We start from the raw sequence: 19,929 nt of genomic DNA on the forward strand, positions 1-19,929 counted from the left end.
CTTGCCTGTGTTTTGCTAACATTTTCTACCTCTCTCACCTTCCCCACACCCAGCCCCCTTCCTTTTCTGGTATTGTCTGCTTCATTGACTTCTTAATATCATGTTGAATATTAATTTGTTGATATTTCAAATTGCACAAAGTGAGGACAAGGTGGCCACCAGGATGCTATTTTTTCTGGGCCTCATTTCATGAACTCAGGGACAGTAGAAGAACTGTGAATTAACTTAGTTCACATGATAATCTTTTAATGCTTTTAGAAGTCATATGAGATAGGCAAGTCTTGTTGCTACTATTTTGCTAAAGTGCAAGGAAATCTTCTGCCCACTGCAGGCTGTTTTGGATCTATAAAGGAAATTAACTGAGATTTCCTGTCTACTGGGGAGCACTCCAGCAGCACACTCATCCTTTTGTGGGGTTCCCAAGCATATATAATCCCAACATAGGATGGTAGTAGTTACTTGTTAGTTTATTAGTTACTTATTACTTTAGAGGTCTAATGCACACAGTTTGATAGCTGGATTTTACCAGCTCCTGTCAAATTCCAGATTAGGATTGTCTCAGATTGCTGTTAGATGCCACATCATTTTAACTTTAAAAATGTAGCTATGCCTTCTATCTCCTGAACACGTTTATGGTAAGTCAGGAAGGAAAATTTTCAGAAGTTACTTTCTACATTTGTCATTGTCATGACTACCAGTGATGATCACATCCTACTTTCCATTTTATCAAGAGTGCCTTTATTGATTCAGGTAGCATTTTGTCAAACAACAATCTTTTTAAACATTGATGATTTTGAAAACCCCAGTGTTTGAGTTTAGAAAGGAGAACTTCATCCTTTTTTCTTTTACAAAGTAGCTCACAGTAAATTTATAAACTGATATTAAGAAGAGACATACCTGGCACAGCAGTAGCAAGGCATTTGGTAGTTTGGCAGGTAAAAGAGCCTTTGGCATCTAGGAAGAACATGGCATAGTCTACCAGCTCTCTTGACTAAATGTCTTGCAAAGATATACAAGGGACTAGATTTTTAATCTGTGTGAGGTGTATCCTAAAAAAAAAATCTCATTCTAATTATACTTAATATCTATTATCTAATTTTTGTCAAGGCATTTTGTTGAGATGTGATTACCATGTTTGTTTCGTTGACTTGAGAGAAATTGAGGTTAACATCCTATTTTCAAGCAAAGCAACATGCATCTGTAGTTTGTGATACAAAGTCTACGAGAGGGGAGCCATGAGTGTTTAGTTGTAGTTTTTCACTTGACCTGGCAAGAGGGACGGAATCACACACTGTGTCAAGGGGATGTCCTTGGTAAACCAGTTATCATTGCTGTCTGGGGCTTTGTTCTTCTAAATCTCATCATGTCTTTTGTAAGCAATTGTAAACATACACAAAATTCTGTGTATTTCCGATGTGGAATAGCAATGCAACAGGCTTCCACACACCTTACTAATGCAGGTCTTATTGGCACCACAGGAGCACAGTGGGACAATTCCTATGACTCCACTGAGATGGAAGGATACAGGATCTTTAGGAAGGACAGGAAGAAGAGAGGAGTTGGTGGTGTTGCCTTCTGTATCAATGATCAGCTGGTGTGCATGTAGCTCCACCTGGGGATGGATGAAGAGCTGTGGGTCAGGATTAAAAGGAGGGCAGGGACAGGTGCCATCACAGTGGGGGTCTGCTACAGCTGCCCAACCAGGAAAGCTGAGCATGAGGTCCTCTACAGATTGGAGCAGATTGGAGAACACTGACAGTTCCTCATCCTCATGGGGGACTTTAGCCACTCCTGATATCTGTCAGAGGGACAATGCAGGCTTTCCAGGGGATTCTTGGAATGCATTAACATCCTTCTCCAAGTGATAAAGGAGTCAGCAAGAAGTGGTGTCATGCTGGAAAGTGTTATGGTGTTATGTTAGGAAGTTCACTAATGCACAGACAGAAGTAAATCTGGCCAAGGACATTCAGGGTAACAAAAAAAAAGCTTCTTTAGGTGTGTCGGTGTTAAAAAACAGACTAAGAAAAATGTGGATCCTCTCAGGAAGAGTCTAGGAGACCTGGTTACCCAGGACATGGAGAAGGCTCAGGTACTCTACGACTTTTTTGCTTCAGTCTTCACCAGCAAGTGCTGCAGCCACACTGCCCAAGTTGCAGAAGGTGAAAGCAGGGATGGGGAGAATGAAGAACCACCCATTGTAGAACGACCCCAGCTTTAGGTTTAAGAACGTCTGAGGAAACTGAAGGAGCGTAAGTCCATGGGACCTGGCGAGTTACATCCATGGGTCTTGAGGGAACTGTCCAAGGATGTGGCTAAGCCCACTACCCATCTTATTTGAGACATCATGGCAATCCAGTGATTTGAAAAGGGGAAACATAACTCCCATTTTTAAAAAAGGAAATGAAAAAGACACAGGGGACTACAGGCCAGTCAGCCACAAAAACCCACCTCATCCTGTTTTCATTTTACATGTATATTTGAAGGTAGAACTTTTGCTTTAAGGAAGAAAATGCTTTAAGGAAGAAAAGCATTTAGAATGTATTACAAAATACTAGAATTAATTGTGTTTATGAAACAAATCTGCTTTTAAATTCTAAAATTGCCTATCTTTATCTTTTCAAAATAATAACAGAGGGTGCCAGTAAATTGAGCCTCAGTCAGGCAGAGATTCCAGAGGATTCACATAGAGCAAACTGGGAAAGCAAGTTATGTAATTCTCATGTAAAAGCAAAAACCATGTTCCTGGTTTGGTTATTACAGTCTGCTTTGTCTTAATTTAAAGTGGAAAATTTTAGAAAAGGGACCACTTGCCTTTAAGTTAGTTGCAGTTTATTTAGGAAGTTAAAATAAATGTGCAGTGCTTCAGTAATTAATAGACTGCTCACAGATGTATTAAATATCTTTAAGTGTTTTAGACATTTTTAAAAGGGAATTGGATTTGTGAATCCGACTCTGTTGCATTAAAAATTTGTAGATTTACATATTGGAAAAGTTGTGGTTTGGTGAGATTGATTCATAGTTATAAGTTGATAATGTTTTAACCAGAAATCCAAGATGAAGCACATAGAATAAAGAACTATATGTTTTATTCCTCCATTACAGGAAATAACCCTCTTTTTGGTTTAATCTTTTTTCCCCAAGATATCTTGGAAGTATTTTAAGTTCTGGGGCTAGCCTCCCATGAAGTGGGGAGCATTCTGTATGTTATCACTTGTTTTCAAAAGGCAGACAAGGGCTGTTGGTTGGGGAGCCACTTTGCCAATTCAGATGTAAAGCCAGAGGAAGGGAAAGTGTTGCTTCAAGTGCCTTAGACAAGTTGATAGGTGAGTTTTGCAGATTCTGTAGGAATTTATTTTTGTTTTCATAGAGAGGACTGAAAAGAATGAAATAATATTACCTATTCATTCAAGCACAGAAGTTTTTAAAAGGTAACCCCTGTACATAATTTTCAGTCTCTCCCAATGGCACCCATTCACACTTTTCTTTCTGTGAAATGACCTATAACACATTCACTGATATCTGAAATGATCCATCGTTTTTCAAATACATACCTGTCTGTACTCACAAAGGTACTAAGTAGATACACAGTTAAATGATTCTTCGCTGGCCTAGGAGGGCTGCGTGATGTCTCCCTGTACTTTATCATGATCAACTGTACTAAGGATGGATATTGCCATTCTGTTCTTTGTGTCCACACACAACCAACTCTGTGAAGGAAAATTTGTATTTAGCTTCCACATTTCAAAAAAGCTTGGATAGCATGGTACTGCTGGTATTTTTAAAATATTTCACTAAGTAAAAAATTCAGCAGGATAAGGATGGAATTCATTACAACTAATTTATCTGTCTAAAAATTGTGCGTGACTGGGAGTTACAGTAGATCTCTCTATCCTCAGAGGAAAGAAAGGGAAATCTCTGGAGAATGATTCTAAGCTATCTTGTATGGTTATCTCTTCCCATGGGCTGCAGGAGGACTCTAAATGACTGACTTAGACTGGCGTTCTTTGGAAAAGCAAATGCCATCCGTCTTTCAGTGGCTGGAAATGCTGTGAATTGAACCATTGCAAAATGCATATCTACAGGCTTTTTCTATCATGGTTTTCATTCAAATCTGCTCGTTCCAGTATGACACATACTTAATAAGTTTCAAGAAGCAGAGTATAGAATTTTAGGCATATTGCAGGATAAACCAAATATAAAATTTAAATTGTTCAGTTGTCTTTTTAGGATTCTTAATCCACAATGAGCTGGATTCTTAATCCACAATGAGCTGTATTTGGGCGTTTTAGATGTGAATAGCCAAATTTACACCAAATAAGACAAATTAAGTAACTAGTGCTTTTTTTTTTTATTTTATTAGACAGTTGTAATTCAAATGATCACATTTTGTTAGTCTGTTAACATTTCTCTGTGAACAAAGTAGTTTTGTAGCCGTGTGTAAATTCCTACTTCCCAAAGAATCCAGTATTTACTTGCTGAACCAAAGCGTTGCTGACCTTTATGGTTACATCTGGCCCAACATTGTGCAGGCATTGTATAATTTAGACTTTCAAAATCCTTCACAATCATTTTGTGAAACTAAATTCTGTAAGGGAAGTTCTAAAGACAAAATCAGGTAAATGCATCATTTAGAATAATGGATACAGGTTTGTTTTTTTTTTTTCTATGGGTATAAAGTTACTCAGCTGTGAAGGCTGAAATTCTGTCTTTGGATGGTCATGAGCAATTTATGTTGCAAAGAAGATCTATTTTGTCATTTTCAGTGACAAGTGGGAAGCTGTGCTCTGAACACTTGAAGAGGAAAATCTAACACTGAATACTAAATAGAACTCTCTTTCTATTATTGATCCATGCATTTCTGTAGCATGAATATTTTCCACCATTAACATTTTTTATCTGCATATTGGGAAGCTGACCATTTAGTTAATTCAAAGAGTAAAATTTTAGAAGCAGATGATAATTTCTTGTCTTTGTGTTCTTTTAAACAGGAACAGATGTCTCAGGTGTTAGATGCAATGTTTGAAAAGATGGTTGAAGGAGGGGAACATGTAATTGATCAAGGGGATGATGGTGACAACTTCTACGTCATTGACAGGTGAATTGCTGTGTCTTACTATAGCACAAAGTGCTATGCAAAAGTCCATTGAGAAAAGTCTGTATTCTGTGAACTTGTATTTAATGCTTACATTACAGCTTTTCTCTTGGTATTCAGTGACAGGACTCATGGGAATGTTTCAAAGCTGTGCCAGGAGAGGTTCAGATTTGACATTAGGAAGCATTTCTTTACCAAATAAGTGGTCAAGTACTGAAAAAGGCTTCCTAGAGGTTGATGCCCCAAGCCTGTCAGTGTTTAAGGGGCATTGGGACAACTATTTGAATAAAATTCTTCCAGTTTTTGGCAGCCCTGAAGTAGTCAGGTAGGTGAACAAAAGGATTGTTTTAGGTCCCTTCTAACTGAAATATTAAATCAGATGATCATAAAAGCGTGTCCAGATTCTGTGCTGGAAAGATGATATTTTTCAGCCTTGTGAGGTTACCACTTGTCCTCTGGTAATGAAAAAGGCTTCAGGGACTTTACAATATCCTGTCAGCCTTGTGGTTTTTAGGTGTAGGGTATCACCTCTTTGTCCCTTATCAATGAAACAACTGCACAGATTTTTGCATTACATTCATATGATTTATCAATGCACACCATAAAAGTATTCAAGACAGAAGAAAATGATGGCTCAGCATCAATGGGCTTGGCAACTTCATGTTTTACAAGATATCAAATTATACTGCATTCCCGAGGGGAAAAAAAAGTTATTAAATTAACGATGGAGAGAAGAAATGCACAATAAATTAGAAAAATGTGTATAATGCATATATGTATTTCATGATCTTATGCTTCTTTTCAGATACATTCCCTCTGTTTCCTGCATCTCTGTTGTTTCATTAGAAATTACTACTGTAAAATATTTAAAATATTAAATAACTTGTGTAATTATTTCAGTGATCCTATCATAGTAATTTTTGCAAAGACTTGACGTTTGTATTTAGTTTGGTTACAATGAAATTAAGAAACAGATTTTAAGTTAGACCTTCATTTTTAATAAGTTCTGGTGATAAATAGATCACTGTACATCCATTCTATCTTTAAACTGAGTTAATGTAAAAACTAATAACCCTATTCTTCCCTTTAAAGAGGGACCACTTTTATTATCTATAGAAGTCATTGAGATGACTTTACAAGGTGTTTAATACCATTTAAGCAAGCAAATGTGTTTTTCAAATGCTTTATTTTTGTAATTCATGGTATAAAAAAATATAGTGAGAGGCTGCTTAGCAAAGGCCAGGGCTGGATTCTACTCATTGTATTTATATATTTTATTAACAGAGGTACATATGATATTTATGTAAAATGTGATGGTGTTGGGAGATGTGTTGGAACCTATGATAACCGAGGGTGTTTTGGTGAGTTGGCCTTAATGTACAATACACCCAGAGCAGCTACAATTATAGCTACCTCTCCTGGTTCCATCTGGGGTTTGGTAAGTAGAGTACTTCTTTTAAGCTATTTTTAAAAAAGATATATTTTATATAGATTTCACTGGCATGCTATATCAGCATTAAAAATATATATATATGATTTTAGAAAGTTTAATTCTAGAAATCCTGATAAATACCAACACAATGCTATCTTTTTCCAGAATCCACAGATGAAAATCCAAAGTTCAATAAAATAATAATTTTTTTAAAAAAATAAAATTTTAATTGCAATTTCCCAATTTGAAAACCACTGATAATTGCATATTAATTTTTTCCCCTATACCTTGATTGGAAATGCCTTTGTTTCCAGAGTAAAATTCCAATATGAGGTTATTTACTAGTGTTATACTACCTGACAAAGATCTCTGACAAGATTAATTGAGTAATTGAGTTTACCCCAAACGTAAGTTGAGATGGCCATCATCTCCAAGATGTACATATTGATCTAATGACTGATCCCAGGATTGAAATGAAACATGCGGTTGTTCACCAGCTTAATCCATGTGACTTTTGGGATTGTTTAGGACACTAAGAATGGCTTTATATTAAATTGTGTTGTGTTGGCCACTAAGTGCCCCCTGTAGCAGTGAAGGCTTGCAGTGCATTTTTCCTCTGCCTCTCCCCAGGGCACAGCCACACAAATTTAAGAGAAGAAAACACCACATGTGTAGTTTTTCCATCTGTCTGGTTCACTTTCATGGTCAAATCCTAAGGAATGTCCAGCTGGCTGTTTAGGGCAGCAGTGAGCCTTGTTCTGCTGAAACAGCAGTAAGTGGGCTGTGACCTAAGACCCAGACTCATGTATTTTGGTTTCTACAAAACCCTAAAAGCCTCTTTGAGTACATATCAATTTGTATGGGACCTCAGGGTAATGAATAAACTTTGTAAATGAAACATTTAAATACTGAGGGTCTCTTAAATCTCCTAAATTACCTGCTGTGTGTTCAGTGCTGTAAACTCTACCCTCTGTACGTGAGCTTGGTATGTACCCTGCAGGGATTTTGATAGCGATTTTCAGGTTAACTTTAGGAACTCCTGATTGACCTCTAGAGGAATCTTTCTCAACTGACAGTAGGGAGAGAAAAGCCAGCTCGATTGACAGCTACACTGAGTGACTAAAACCTGGTAATTTGATAATATACAGCCAGTTCTAAAGTATTTTCTAGCACATATTTTCAGTTAATAAACTCTCTTTCTCTCTTTGTGTTTACAGGATAGGGTAACATTCCGAAGAATCATTGTAAAAAATAATGCCAAAAAGAGAAGAATGTATGAAAGTTTTATTGAGTCATTGCCATTCCTTAAATCCTTAGAAGTAAGATTTCTATTGCATTATTTTAATGGCTGTGTTGGAGATACCTGATAAGATTCTGCTCTTGATTACTTTTAATTTGGCATTCAAAGTGTCTCCACAATAGAAGTTTGCATACTTTTGTTTCAGAGAAAAACTACATTTTAGTGTTTTTTAAATTTGGAATAAATTATTATTATTCATATTATATTTTAAAACATAAATTAACTTTACTTTCAGTTTCCCAAAGCTTAGTTTTACTAGATATTAGCCAACAAAATTAAACAATGACTCAGGGAATTGAAAATTATTTTCATCTATCAGCTATATTTTTACATGTGTGCTTTCCTGAGCATAATTTTTGAAGGCTTCTAACAAAAATGGAAGCTTATCAGAATAGCTGTTAAAACTGTAATATACCCTCTGGAACACTATTTAGCAGTTCTTTTTTTAATGGTAATCAAACCAGAAAAATAAAGATACACTATGCTGTGCAAAGATTCACAAAAAGAAATATCAAAGGGCTTTCTAAATATATACTATCATAATGTTAACCAAATATTTCTTACTTTTTTTTGTTTTTTAAATGAAGGTATCTGAGCGTTTAAAAGTGGTTGACGTGATTGGTACCAAAGTGTACAAAGATGGAGAACAAATCATTGCTCAGGTACAGTTTCTTCCTAGTTTTAGTTTTTCTTTCATAATAGATAACAGTAATCATGTTATTTATAGACAATGCATGCTTTTAAACCCTATTTTTCTTTCTCATATTAAAAAAAAATCTATGAATCTTAAATGTAAGAGGTGGTTATTTTGTTGCAAAAGTTCACTTTTCACTTACGATACTTTCAAGACCAACCATCTTTGTTGGTATAAATAAAAAAGTCAACATTTTTAGTATACTTAGAAATTCAAACTTTATAAATGTACTTCCAAGGAGGAGCACTGAAGACTCAAGTTAAAATACTGTCAACTTTTCAAGAAGACAGAAGTATACTCTTTGGGATAGGCAACTGTGATTGTCTTGCTGCAGGACAATTAGTGGTTTTCACATAGCCCCTGGAGGCTTTTTATACTGGAAACTTGCTAAGAGAAATAATTTGGGAGGAACACAGCAGTGGATAAATGGTAGTAAGGATCCTAAAAATCTTCCACAACGTTGGTTTTCTCTGCTTTTTGTGTAAGTCACAGTCAGCTATGTCTTTTCATGAAAAGGCCTTGCTGTCAGTTCTGTATAGATGTTTTGAAGGTTATGTGTCTCGAGTATGGTTTTCAAATTAAAAGTGATTTATTTTGCAGCAGGTATCAAAAAGAGGAGCCTCAAGGCACTGGTAGAAATATTTTGGTGTTACCATGAAACTAAAAGGGAAATTTTACACTTTTTTTACTCACTTTATTTTTTTTCTTGTGCAGGGTGACTTGGCTGATTCTTTCTTTATTGTGGAATCTGGAGAAGTAAGGATTATAATGACAAGGAAGGTAAACATCCCTAAAACAACAGCCTTTTTTTTTACAATTGTCACTAACTTCGCTTATGAAATCCTGACTTTGGCAAATCTTTCCTCTAATACTTTCTCTTTCTTTTTTTACACAATATTTCAGGGTAAACAAGATCTAGAAGAGAATGGAGCAGTAGAAATAGCTCGATGCTCAAGAGGACAGTATTTTGGAGAACTTGCTCTTGTAACTAACAAACCCCGAGCTGCTTCTGCATTTGCTCTTGGCACTGTCAAATGTTTAGGTATTAGTCAATACTATTTTATATCTAATATAAATTATATGTAATCTATTTGGTTGTTTTTACTGTCACTCTGTCTTTCTCCAGAATATAAGATTTAAGGCTGTTTCAGTAATCACCTAGTATTGTGCATTACTATTTATGTTATTTATTTGCAAAAATTACTTACAGTTGATAAATACTATTACACACAATTTCTCAAACATTTCTCTTATTGTATGGAAGTAAAAATTGTTTTAGGCCAGTACAGAGTATTGCTGCAAAATGCCTATAGCTATCAGATAAATGTCTAATACTCTGCAGAAAGGTGAGGTGTTTCTTCTCTCAGTAGACTGACTCATCTAAGAAATAATTCTGTTAAAAATTCTGTGCCTTTTTATCCCCATGACTTAAGCTTTTAAAAAATTCTTTTGTCTTCACTAGCTGTTAATTTAATCATCCCATCACACTGTAGTCTCAGGCACAGGAAGAGTGAAGACTGTAGGAGTTGTGCTCATAGACAACCCTTCACATCCATTGCTTTTCATGGTCTGATGTTTAGCCCCTAATTACAGGAAAACTGTAAACTGCAAAGATAGATTTGGCATTCCTGCATAACCATTTGATGACCAAGTCAGTAGCCAAAAAGTTTCTCTATTTTTTATAATTCCAAACTCGAAACACATAGAGATGATCAGGCAGTAGAGATCAAAGATACGGCAGATGGGAAAGAATAAGAGGCAGTGGTGAGGAAGAGTGTTATTATCCATTTTTGGCTGAATAACAAGCATCTCTGGCACTTCCCAAACAACAGAGATCTTGAACATTTCTCAAGAGACAAAATATTACTGGCCAGCAAGTTGGAAGTACATGAAGTTTCCTTCCTGGCCTATTGGCTGGAACTATAGAGGATCACATTATGTGATCAGGTAAAGAAAATACTTTGATCGGCTGTGCACTGACGTTGCATCTTCTGAATTATTGTCTTCAACTTCTTGCACATTTGCTGGGAAAATAAGTATTCATTACCATTTGCACTTTGGGTGGAAGCAAGTAAAAAAAGCAATGAAATAGGCTGTTAGAGCCCAAATACAGCCAACAACTTCACTTAAGGTTGTGGCTTTTTGAAATCTCATGGGTCTTAAAACTTTATTTTGTGGAGGAATCCAGGCCCCTTCAGACTTCTTCACAAACTCTTGGGTAACATATATCTTACTGTGGAAATATTTTCAAAATAAGGAACAGAGAAAATTCAAGTTTATTTATAAAGTTTCAAGACAGCAGTGTGTTGGTTGATCTTGGTTTTGCTAAGGTAAGTGGTTCCCTCCTGTGCGAAGAATGTATATGCCTCAATAGTATCTGTTGTCATTTAAAATCTTACACTGGAATATCATAACTACCAGGATTTGTGTCTGTTATTGATGAGCACATAATGTTCTTTCTCTTTCTCTCCCTTTTTATCTTAGTTATGGATGTGCAGGCATTTGAAAGGCTTTTGGGACCTTGTATGGAAATTCTGAAAAGGAACATTGCAAACTATGAAGAGCAGCTCGTTGCTCTTTTTGGAACAAACATGGACATTGCTGACACCAGTGCATGAACTAAACATTGGAGCAACAAGATCTGTTATGAGAATATAGCACAGTAGTGGTTAGTCCACTGAGAAATTGTCTCTCTTTCTATAGATGCCAAGCATTTTCTGTGATTTTAAGAATGGGATTGGGGTTTTTTGGTTTGGTTTGCTCTTGGTTGGGTGGTTCTTTAGTTTTTGTTTGTTTTGTTGTTTTTTGTTTTTTTTTTTTAATTATGACAGTGGAAATACTAGTTAAGAAAATAGCAATTCAATTAATTGAGGGCTTGATTTTTAAAAGTGCTCAGAATTGATGGTTCCATCTGATAGAGACATCCTGTAGTAGCACAGTACCTTTGAAAATCAAGTCCTTGAACACAGCATTTCCTTAAAGAATAGATTTTTTAAAAAAACCCACATGTGATGAACTTGTTAAACCAGCTTCTGTTCTTCAAAAAGGTTACATCTTTTCTGGAAAGACTGTTAGTTTGAATGTGATATGTTGAAAGTATTAGTGCACACAAAGTGTTTATATGTATTAATACAGAAGATATACAGTAGATATTAATTTTTGACTATTACAGTTGTCATGATTTTATGTTGCATTTATCACAGATGTAGTGAATCACAAGATTAATCATAAGATAAAGCATGACAATGCGTTTTGTGTAACGCTCATGACCCAAATCTGGTTTATAACATTTCATAATTTGTTTTAAAGTCCTCTTCGTTTAATATGTCATGTTTCAGCACGACATTGTAATATCTTATGCAATTTAGAGGACTTGTATATTTTTGCAATAAACTGCATTTTTTATTAGTTACATGAATTCTGTACATGAGTGAGGACAGCTGACAAATTTACCTTAATGCTTTCAAAGCAAAGGCATGGGTCATTGTCATGTTCTACCTAATCATACATAACCTATATTGTTTTCCTTCTCCCTTGTTTTATATTTATGCATTTTGTCTTCTCTATTTATGCTTGTTCTCTAGTAAATTTTTTTTTTAGATATCACCTTTTTTACTGTTAAATCTGTTTCAAGTGAAATGATCTCTGTATATCTCTCTTCCTGCAGTCTAATCTTAGCTATCAAAGATCAGAGTCAATTACTGAAGTGATTGATATCAAAAGCCATGCTAAACTAAGCTTGTCCTTGAAAATCCTTAACAGGAAGTGCAAAAATATTTTTGATTTGAAAGATCGGTACTTCCAAAGCTTTGCACACATACGTCGTCATTAAAGCTAACATGTCTTGCTTTCAAAAACCCGTAGGTCATCATGAAATAATGTGTTCAGCCATAATAGCATGGGATACCTTCTGAGACTGAGGAGAGAATATCATCTTAATTATGAGCACAGGGCTCATTGCTTACGAGGGTCTGTGACTGGAAATTTCAGGCACAGTCCGATTTCAATCCTGCTTACTGACCTGTCTGTTGATGTTCATGGACAGCCAGTGCGTGTACTGGCGATGGGCAGCTCTGCCAAAATGACACTGCAAGAGCTGTAGGAAGGCTGCTTGTGCCCTGATTCAGACACCTGAATTATAACATCTTTCCTTCTTAGATACTGACTTTTCTAATGCCATATATTTGTGTATGTTGATGTAATCATTATGCTACAGTTAGTGATATGTTCTGACAATTAATATAATCATACCTGTATATGAAATTATGATTATATAATATGATAACAATATATAATTTATATCATATAATATGGTATAAATTATAAATCTAATTCCTAACAAAATACAATCTGAACAAAATTTACAAATTTATTTTTTTTTACCTAGAAACCTGGTATGAATAATTGCACATATGATAACTTGCCTTTGTACTTTTGATTTATGGGAAAAAGAGAAGCCTGTTATACTAGAAGGAAATATCAGGTGACCAAAATCTACACTCTTGTCATTCTGTATGCTTAATCTCTAAAAGCTACCTATATTTTGCACTGGCTTAATGTGATTAAGAAAAATGCTAGAAATTACTTGTATGGCAGTAAACTACAATCAAGGCCATAAATGCCAGTCATAATATTTTCAATATTGTTGGTTATATTTAAAGTTTCCTTACAATAAACAACACTTTTATATATAAAAATCTACATTTATTGATATTGTTGTTGTCTTTTAATTCTATTGCCATAAAGTTACAAGTGACCTATTTATGTTCATTTATTAAAAAAATTCATAATTCTTAACACTTTCATGCTGATTTTCATAAATGGCGTTATGTGGATGCTCTGTCTACTCAGAACAGACAACATGTTGATGCAGTAATTGTCATAATTACTTTATTTGATGATTTGCTTGTAGTTTATAGCTGGGAAAAAGCCGTGGAGTAACAAATTTAGGATAATCAGAGACTGAATTTTCTGAGTCCCAAAATACAGTTTCATGTTGCAGCAGTTTTACTGTGTTGCTGTTGAGCACTGAATGATTTCTGGAATTTTCTTTGTTGATAAATTCAGGGGGGCTGAACTGACAGTAACATGTTATCACTCTTCAAATTTCATCCAAATCATTATATCCTTCCTCTTTTTCCTGGTTCTCTTCATATGTACACTTCAAACATGCTAGGTTTCATGTCATAAATGTGGTGAGTGTTAATCCTAAGAATGAAATCATATCAAGTTACTGATTTTTTTTACAGACCTTTCAATAAAAAGTAGACAATGCTAATAATTTTAAACAAGTGTCAGGTTTACCTTATTAGACTGTGTCCGTTCTTAAGTTACCTGATGCTTTTGTTATTAAAGATTTTTATTGAGTTTTTTAAAAATATGCCCCACTTAGTGAAGAGAGAAAATCCTGAAAGAAATCCTGTATGAGAGGCATTCATGGGTTCGTATGTTTTACTAACCAGAAGAGAATCCACAATGACAGCAAATGTTTTTTATAAATGCCTTAACCATGGGGAAAACAATCTGATTGTAGCCCCGAAGTTGATCATGAGACACAAACCCTGAGGTGAGCAAGATTTCCTTGATTGTACTGCTTTTTAAATGTCAAATGATGCTGTGTTTTATGAATTTAATTTAAATTTGTCTGAAATAAACATTTCTGAAATCATTCCCTTCTGGATTTCCTGTTTAAGGTCCAGAAGTGACCAACTGTGGAAGTCATGAGGCAAACCTCTGAAGAGTATTGTGAAACCATATACAGCTTAAATCGCTATTACTCCATCTTCTTCCCTCATGTTGTCTTTTCTATTCAGTGAAGACTATTCTGCTCCTTGCTGGAATGGTGGGTTTAGTTTGGGGTTTTTTTTTGTTGTTTTGGTGGTTTTGTTTTGTTTTGCTTGAAATGTTTGTTGCTTTAAGCTTTCTGTAAGGTGACTCTGTGACAGTTGTCATGATTGTGCCATTCTGTAATCCATGGCACACTTGCTATGACAAACATTATTGTTTATTCAATATCAAGAGTTCCCACATGTGCAAAATCAGTATCTTCTGGTTATCCTCCTGACAATTCTTAGCTTCTTTTTTTCAGATGCTTACTGCATCTGATAGTGTCAGCTGAACAAGGTGCTTTGCTGGAAGTCAATTTACCACAACACAGACATTCTTACATGTTCTTGCTAAAGTTTTCATGTTAGTTCAAAGCTCTTTTTGTCTAATCATACATGTGATAATTATAGGTGTGTATTTTTTATTTTTTTTATTTTTTCAGTTTCTAAGATACTTTCCTGTGTCTGTAGTTCTCAGATATTACTCCAGGGAGGAATTGTATGCTGAGTCTGTACAGATATGTGCTGTTGTCTGTCACAAAATTTAGGATCATATTCAAATCGTTCTGCGAGTTGTATTTCCTTTAGATATATACCAAGGCTGTTTCCAAGTTCTTAATCTACTCTTTGGCTCAGAAAGATGCTTATCAGGCTGGACACTCTCACTTCATGATCTGAAAGGAAGCTGAATAATCTTAATAGAGTATGAAAAGCCCAAAGAAAATTAGATTTTAACTTTGTCTCTTCACATCATTTCTCTCCCTCTAAATGATCATTCTCCTGGCATCCAGGTGAAGAGCCAGTGGCAGAAGGGGGATAAAAGGCAAGTGGAGGGACTGGTTGGGTCTGTGCTGGGACACACTGGTCTGGTTGGCTGGGCAGCCACTCTCCTTCCTCATCTCCTTTGTCCCACCCCTGCCCCTTCTCTGATGGCAAATCAAAATGAGCTGGAGTGCAGTTCTGGCATTGCCATGGCTGTGTGAGTACAATGTGTGGAGTTGTGTTTTTTCCAGATAACTGGTAGAGGCATCTGTGTGTATGGCAGAACAGGGGAAAGACAAAGACCAAACTATTACATAAATGAAGCTGTCCAATCAAGACCATATAAAAACTCTGACATTAGGTCATTGGGACACTATCTGCTGACTCAACCTTTTCTTACTGAGGTAAATTAGGATGGCCTAAAAATAGCATAATTCATGATATGAATACTTCGTAATGTCTTCTTTGACGGTATTATTTCAGCTGAGCATCTATGAAGTTTTGGGAGAGGATAATGTTCTGTGCACGTCTCTGTGGATGAATAATTTCCTGACATCCAAGTGACCCTTTAGGACCTTCTCCCTCACATGTCTGAAGATGCTGGAAACTCAGTTCTGATAAATGTCTTATCTAGAAAAACCCATCCAACTTACCAAGAAGCTCTATGTTCTTTTTCTCTTTGTTGCTTTGTCCTTGTGGGGTCAGGTGGTGTTCCTATCCTAAGCAACCTTAGCCAGACTGTAGCACTGGTTTATCTGTATGGCTCTATCTACCATCGGAAATTTTATGTGCCTGAGACTATTTGCTAGTACTGAGGCACTGAATGACCAACATTCATACTGTTTTCCAGTATTTCTCTGAGCTCATTTGTAAGGTGTCTAGGAAGCTTTATTTTTGGCTTTCCATATGGAGTGGCCATATACAGATGGCCAACTGAGAACACTCCTTGGCCTATGGTTGTTCCCAAACTGTATCTGAAAATTATTAGCTATTGGCCTGTGCAGAAACAAGGGCTATTCTAAAATTAATCATACAGTACAGATGATAATATTCCAATGCCCAGAAACACTCACTGGCATTTTGATTTACCAACCAGCATAGAGGAAAACTACAGCTTTTCTGTAATCTCTTCTTGACTTGTTTTTTTGCAAGCTTTGAGCTGGGATGGAGGAGTTTTTAAATTTATCACTCTTATGATTTGTTTTGTGATATGTGAAGCCTTTGTTTTTTTCCTAATACTATTGTAAATTTTAGTCTTGCTCTATCTTTATAGATAAAAAAAGTTTAGCTGAAAATGGAATCTGTGCCATAATGACAGGAAATAAATTTCTCATTGATTTCTGACCTGTCTTGGAAGGGAAAAAGAAATAATCCCTGCCCTGTTATTTATTCTATTTCTCCCCAATTTGAGTCACTGTAAGAGGCAAGTGAAATTTCTCTTCTAGAACTCAAGAGAAAACAACTTTCCTGGGAGCAACAAGTTTTCTTTTCCTTTGCTCTTCATTCCCAAGAGCATCTTCTGTGAGGAGATTGAGGACATGAAGTGGAGGAACAAGGACAGAGCCATCCACCACTGCAGCTAGCCATGAATGGCCTTTGGAAGAGGGAATGAGTACAAACAGCTTTAGGAGATACAAGTCATTGTGTGAGGAGACAACTTGGTTGAGAGGCAGAATGGCTGCAGAACAGAGGCTTCCATGTTGGGTAGGAGTAGAAGCTCTGGTGAGCGGGGTTCTTGTGATGTTTTGGGGACTATTTAGTTAATTACTAAAGGTGTATGTCTACATGCTGATGTGGAAGCTCCTGTAGCAGGATTAAAATGCTGTGCTGTATTTCAGAGAGCAGTAACACCTTTGTTACAAGGACGGGATTGACTTGGGACAGAAGGGATTAAAAGTGGAGATAGGCACAAACCCAATATGTAATATATATTTTACTAATACAACTTTGACTGAAATATTACTAAGTTAAAAAATCTGCTTTGTGGCTTCTTAACTTTGTGCCTGGCAATTTTAAGAGGTAAATAGCTAGGATGCAAATTAATCAGTATTTTTTAATTGTAGTCTCTCCTGTTTGTTTTTTTGCTTCTAGGTAGCCACCTGTAATGTGATAATAACTCAAGACTAACACTCCCCAATCCCCCACCTTATTTTCTACCTCTTACAACAGCAGAAGCAACTGAATCAGCAAAGCTACCAAGAGTGCCTCTGTTACACAGTATTGATTCATTCTCTGGGCACCCATTCATTTGGGCATGGAGTAAGGCGAGGTAGGGTGTGTGGAGGGGGAGTAATGATTTTAATTAGAGACCAGGCATTCAGAGCAAGGGGTATAGCATTGACATAATCTTCATCCTGAAATTTAGATGATACATACTTGCCTTGAGCCAATGGGGTTAGCGAGTAAGCTAGTTTGTATGTCTGGCTGTCATCTACTGCACGGACTACCTGTCCCTTTACTTATTTTCCCTTACATCCTCACTGGGTAAATGTTAACTTCCTGTATGCAAAGGAGAGGTAGACTTGAAAATAAGAAAGCTGTTACATGTATCTTTTTAGAATTTCAAAACAGTTCAGACATTAATCTTTACAAGATTTTAATCTCAGACCTAGGTAGGATTCATATTTTTGTGCTTTCTGAGTATGTCATAGATCCCAGTGTGATATTGAGGCTCTTGTTCAGCAATGGTATTTACTTGTCTAGACCTGTGTCTGGAATCTGGGCCAGTGGATCTCAGAGGACTGGGCTTCATGTCTAACACTCATGCATGAAGCTTTTGTAGAGAACTGTGAATCTTCACAGTAAACAGCTACAAAGTTATTTTGTTTTGGGTCCAAAAAGTTCGTAGCAGGGTGGAAATGAGCTCCATAAGAAGATTCATATTCTTTAGGCCAACAGACTTCTTCTGAAGAAAGATGGGATTTGAGACAGGATTTTGTATCTTCTGTAGCTGCTTGATCCGGCCTCTGCCATTTCCATCTTCCACACTGTGGCAGAGGGAACTTTCAGAAGAGCACATTGTGAGTTTACCTTGTAAGTGCTACACCACAGGCATGGAAGGCAGTTTGCAGAGTGGAAATGTCTGCATGCCCAGGTCTTCTGCCCTGCCTCCATCTGGCAGTGCAGGGTCTGTGCTGAAACTCTTTAAAAGCCCAAGAAGCTTAGATGTCTCTCCAAAGAGCCTAAAGGCTGTTTAGATGTGCAAGGGAGATCAAAAGAGAAGGGGAAGAAACACAGCCTTAAAATTAATTTTATTGTGGGCTGGTGTAAAAAAGATGGTTCCTGGTTTACCAGTTTTCTATTTATTAAAAGAATGTATTTTAGAGAGGGGATGCCATGAAAGCTTTCTCATATAAAGCCATATCAGTTATTTAGAAAATGTCTGAATTGTAAATATAGGGAAAATGTGAGCTTGTGGGATGTGGGGTAGACAGCTGATATTATAATAAGGTGTCTAGTCACTTAGTATTTGAATCTCAGTATTACTTTTAAGATTATTTTCCTCAAGGTACTTATTTAAATAATATTTTCAAATTGGGAAAATGATCTGTAAAGGTCATAAAGCACATGTTTGTTTGGTCATTAAGCACAGAATATTTTGAGTTAAATTCCGCAGGATTGGCTTTTCTGTATTTTAGAGCTAAGCTTGCTTACAGAAATAGTTTCCAGTTCACACTGCAGAAGATACTGGGTGTTTTTCAGAGTAACATCCTTCTTCAAACAGGGCCAACAGATGGCAATGACTTTACTAACAGGCAAACTATTACTTTGTGGAAAAGGCAAATCTCAAACTGATGTGCCAGTGACATCTGCAGACTTAAGTGTGGTGTGATGCCAAATACAATTATGATATAATTTTCTTTTTGACTTTTTAATTGTGTTACCTTTGTAGGCCTCGTAGGCCTGTGGGAACAACAACCAAGCATTCCCTCTAGTGGCCACTAACCAAACAGGGAACCATTTCTGTTTAACTTGTGTTAACTATTTCCCCCCCCCCCCCCGCCCCTTATTTTCATGCACAGCTATGTTAGCATTTCTGAAAGGCAGAACTGTTGCAGACACCAAATTACAGTAAAGGTTCTGAGACAGGATTTAAGACCCGTTCTCATTTCTGGAATGATGTTGACAACAGGATAAGAAAGAAGTACATTTGTTGGAAAAGTCTCAACAATTGCAAAATATTGTAACTGTCCATCATTGTCTGTTTCTGAATTGTGCGTGTTCTTGCTTTGCATCACATCATGCATTGTAATTAATCTATTTTGTGACGAAGATGCAGTCTGCACAGGAATCTTGTCTCTCTGATCTCCCAGTTACAGGGTAAGTGGGAAAATGTCTTAATATTTAACGAAGTCACACTGTTGTTTTGGCAATAAATGTATGGGACTGCCTGGGAAACACTACGGGCCTCATAAACCTGCATGGATTTAATTTATGTTCTCCTCCCCACCCCAACTTGTATTTTGGGCCTAAGCTCCCATCACTGTCTTTTCAATGAAAGAGAGGCGAGTGACGAGGCCGGAGCGGAGGCCGGGCGCAGCTGCTGACTCACTCCCTGACCTTTAGCCAGCTCCTTTGCCCTCCGCGGCGCCGCCGTGACTCGGGCCCAGCGCGGGCCGGTTCCGCAAAGCGCGGCTGGGGCCGGGCCGGGCCGTGCGGGGCGGGGGGCGCGCGGGCAGCCCCGGGTACACGTGTCCCGCGCCGCTTGTTTACTATCGCTCGGCCCGCGCGGGGCATCCTGGGGGCTGTCGTCTTATCGCGGACCCGTGGGCAGGCGCGGGCGGCGGTGGCGACTACAGTTCCCAGAATGCTTCTGCGCTTGCC

General features: G+C 37.0%; 1 protein-coding gene across 1 annotated transcript in view; it reads left to right on the forward strand.

Moving 5' to 3' along the window:
• Positions 1-13,216, forward strand: part of LOC131573616 (cAMP-dependent protein kinase type II-beta regulatory subunit-like) — a 75,424-nt gene extending 62,208 nt beyond the window's left edge. The window contains exons 5-11 of the mRNA XM_058827742.1: positions 4,989-5,095; positions 6,377-6,530; positions 7,742-7,843; positions 8,412-8,486; positions 9,233-9,298; positions 9,422-9,560; positions 11,003-13,216. Coding sequence (XP_058683725.1) covers positions 4,989-5,095; positions 6,377-6,530; positions 7,742-7,843; positions 8,412-8,486; positions 9,233-9,298; positions 9,422-9,560; positions 11,003-11,136 — 777 coding nt within the window. The 3' untranslated portion in view covers positions 11,137-13,216. The remainder of the gene's footprint in view (positions 1-4,988; positions 5,096-6,376; positions 6,531-7,741; positions 7,844-8,411; positions 8,487-9,232; positions 9,299-9,421; positions 9,561-11,002) is intronic.
• The last annotated feature ends 6,713 nt before the right edge of the window (positions 13,217-19,929 follow it).

The sequence above is a fragment of the Poecile atricapillus genome, chromosome Z, assembly GCF_030490865.1.
Source record: "Poecile atricapillus isolate bPoeAtr1 chromosome Z, bPoeAtr1.hap1, whole genome shotgun sequence".
Classification (NCBI taxonomy): Eukaryota; Metazoa; Chordata; class Aves; order Passeriformes; family Paridae; genus Poecile; species Poecile atricapillus.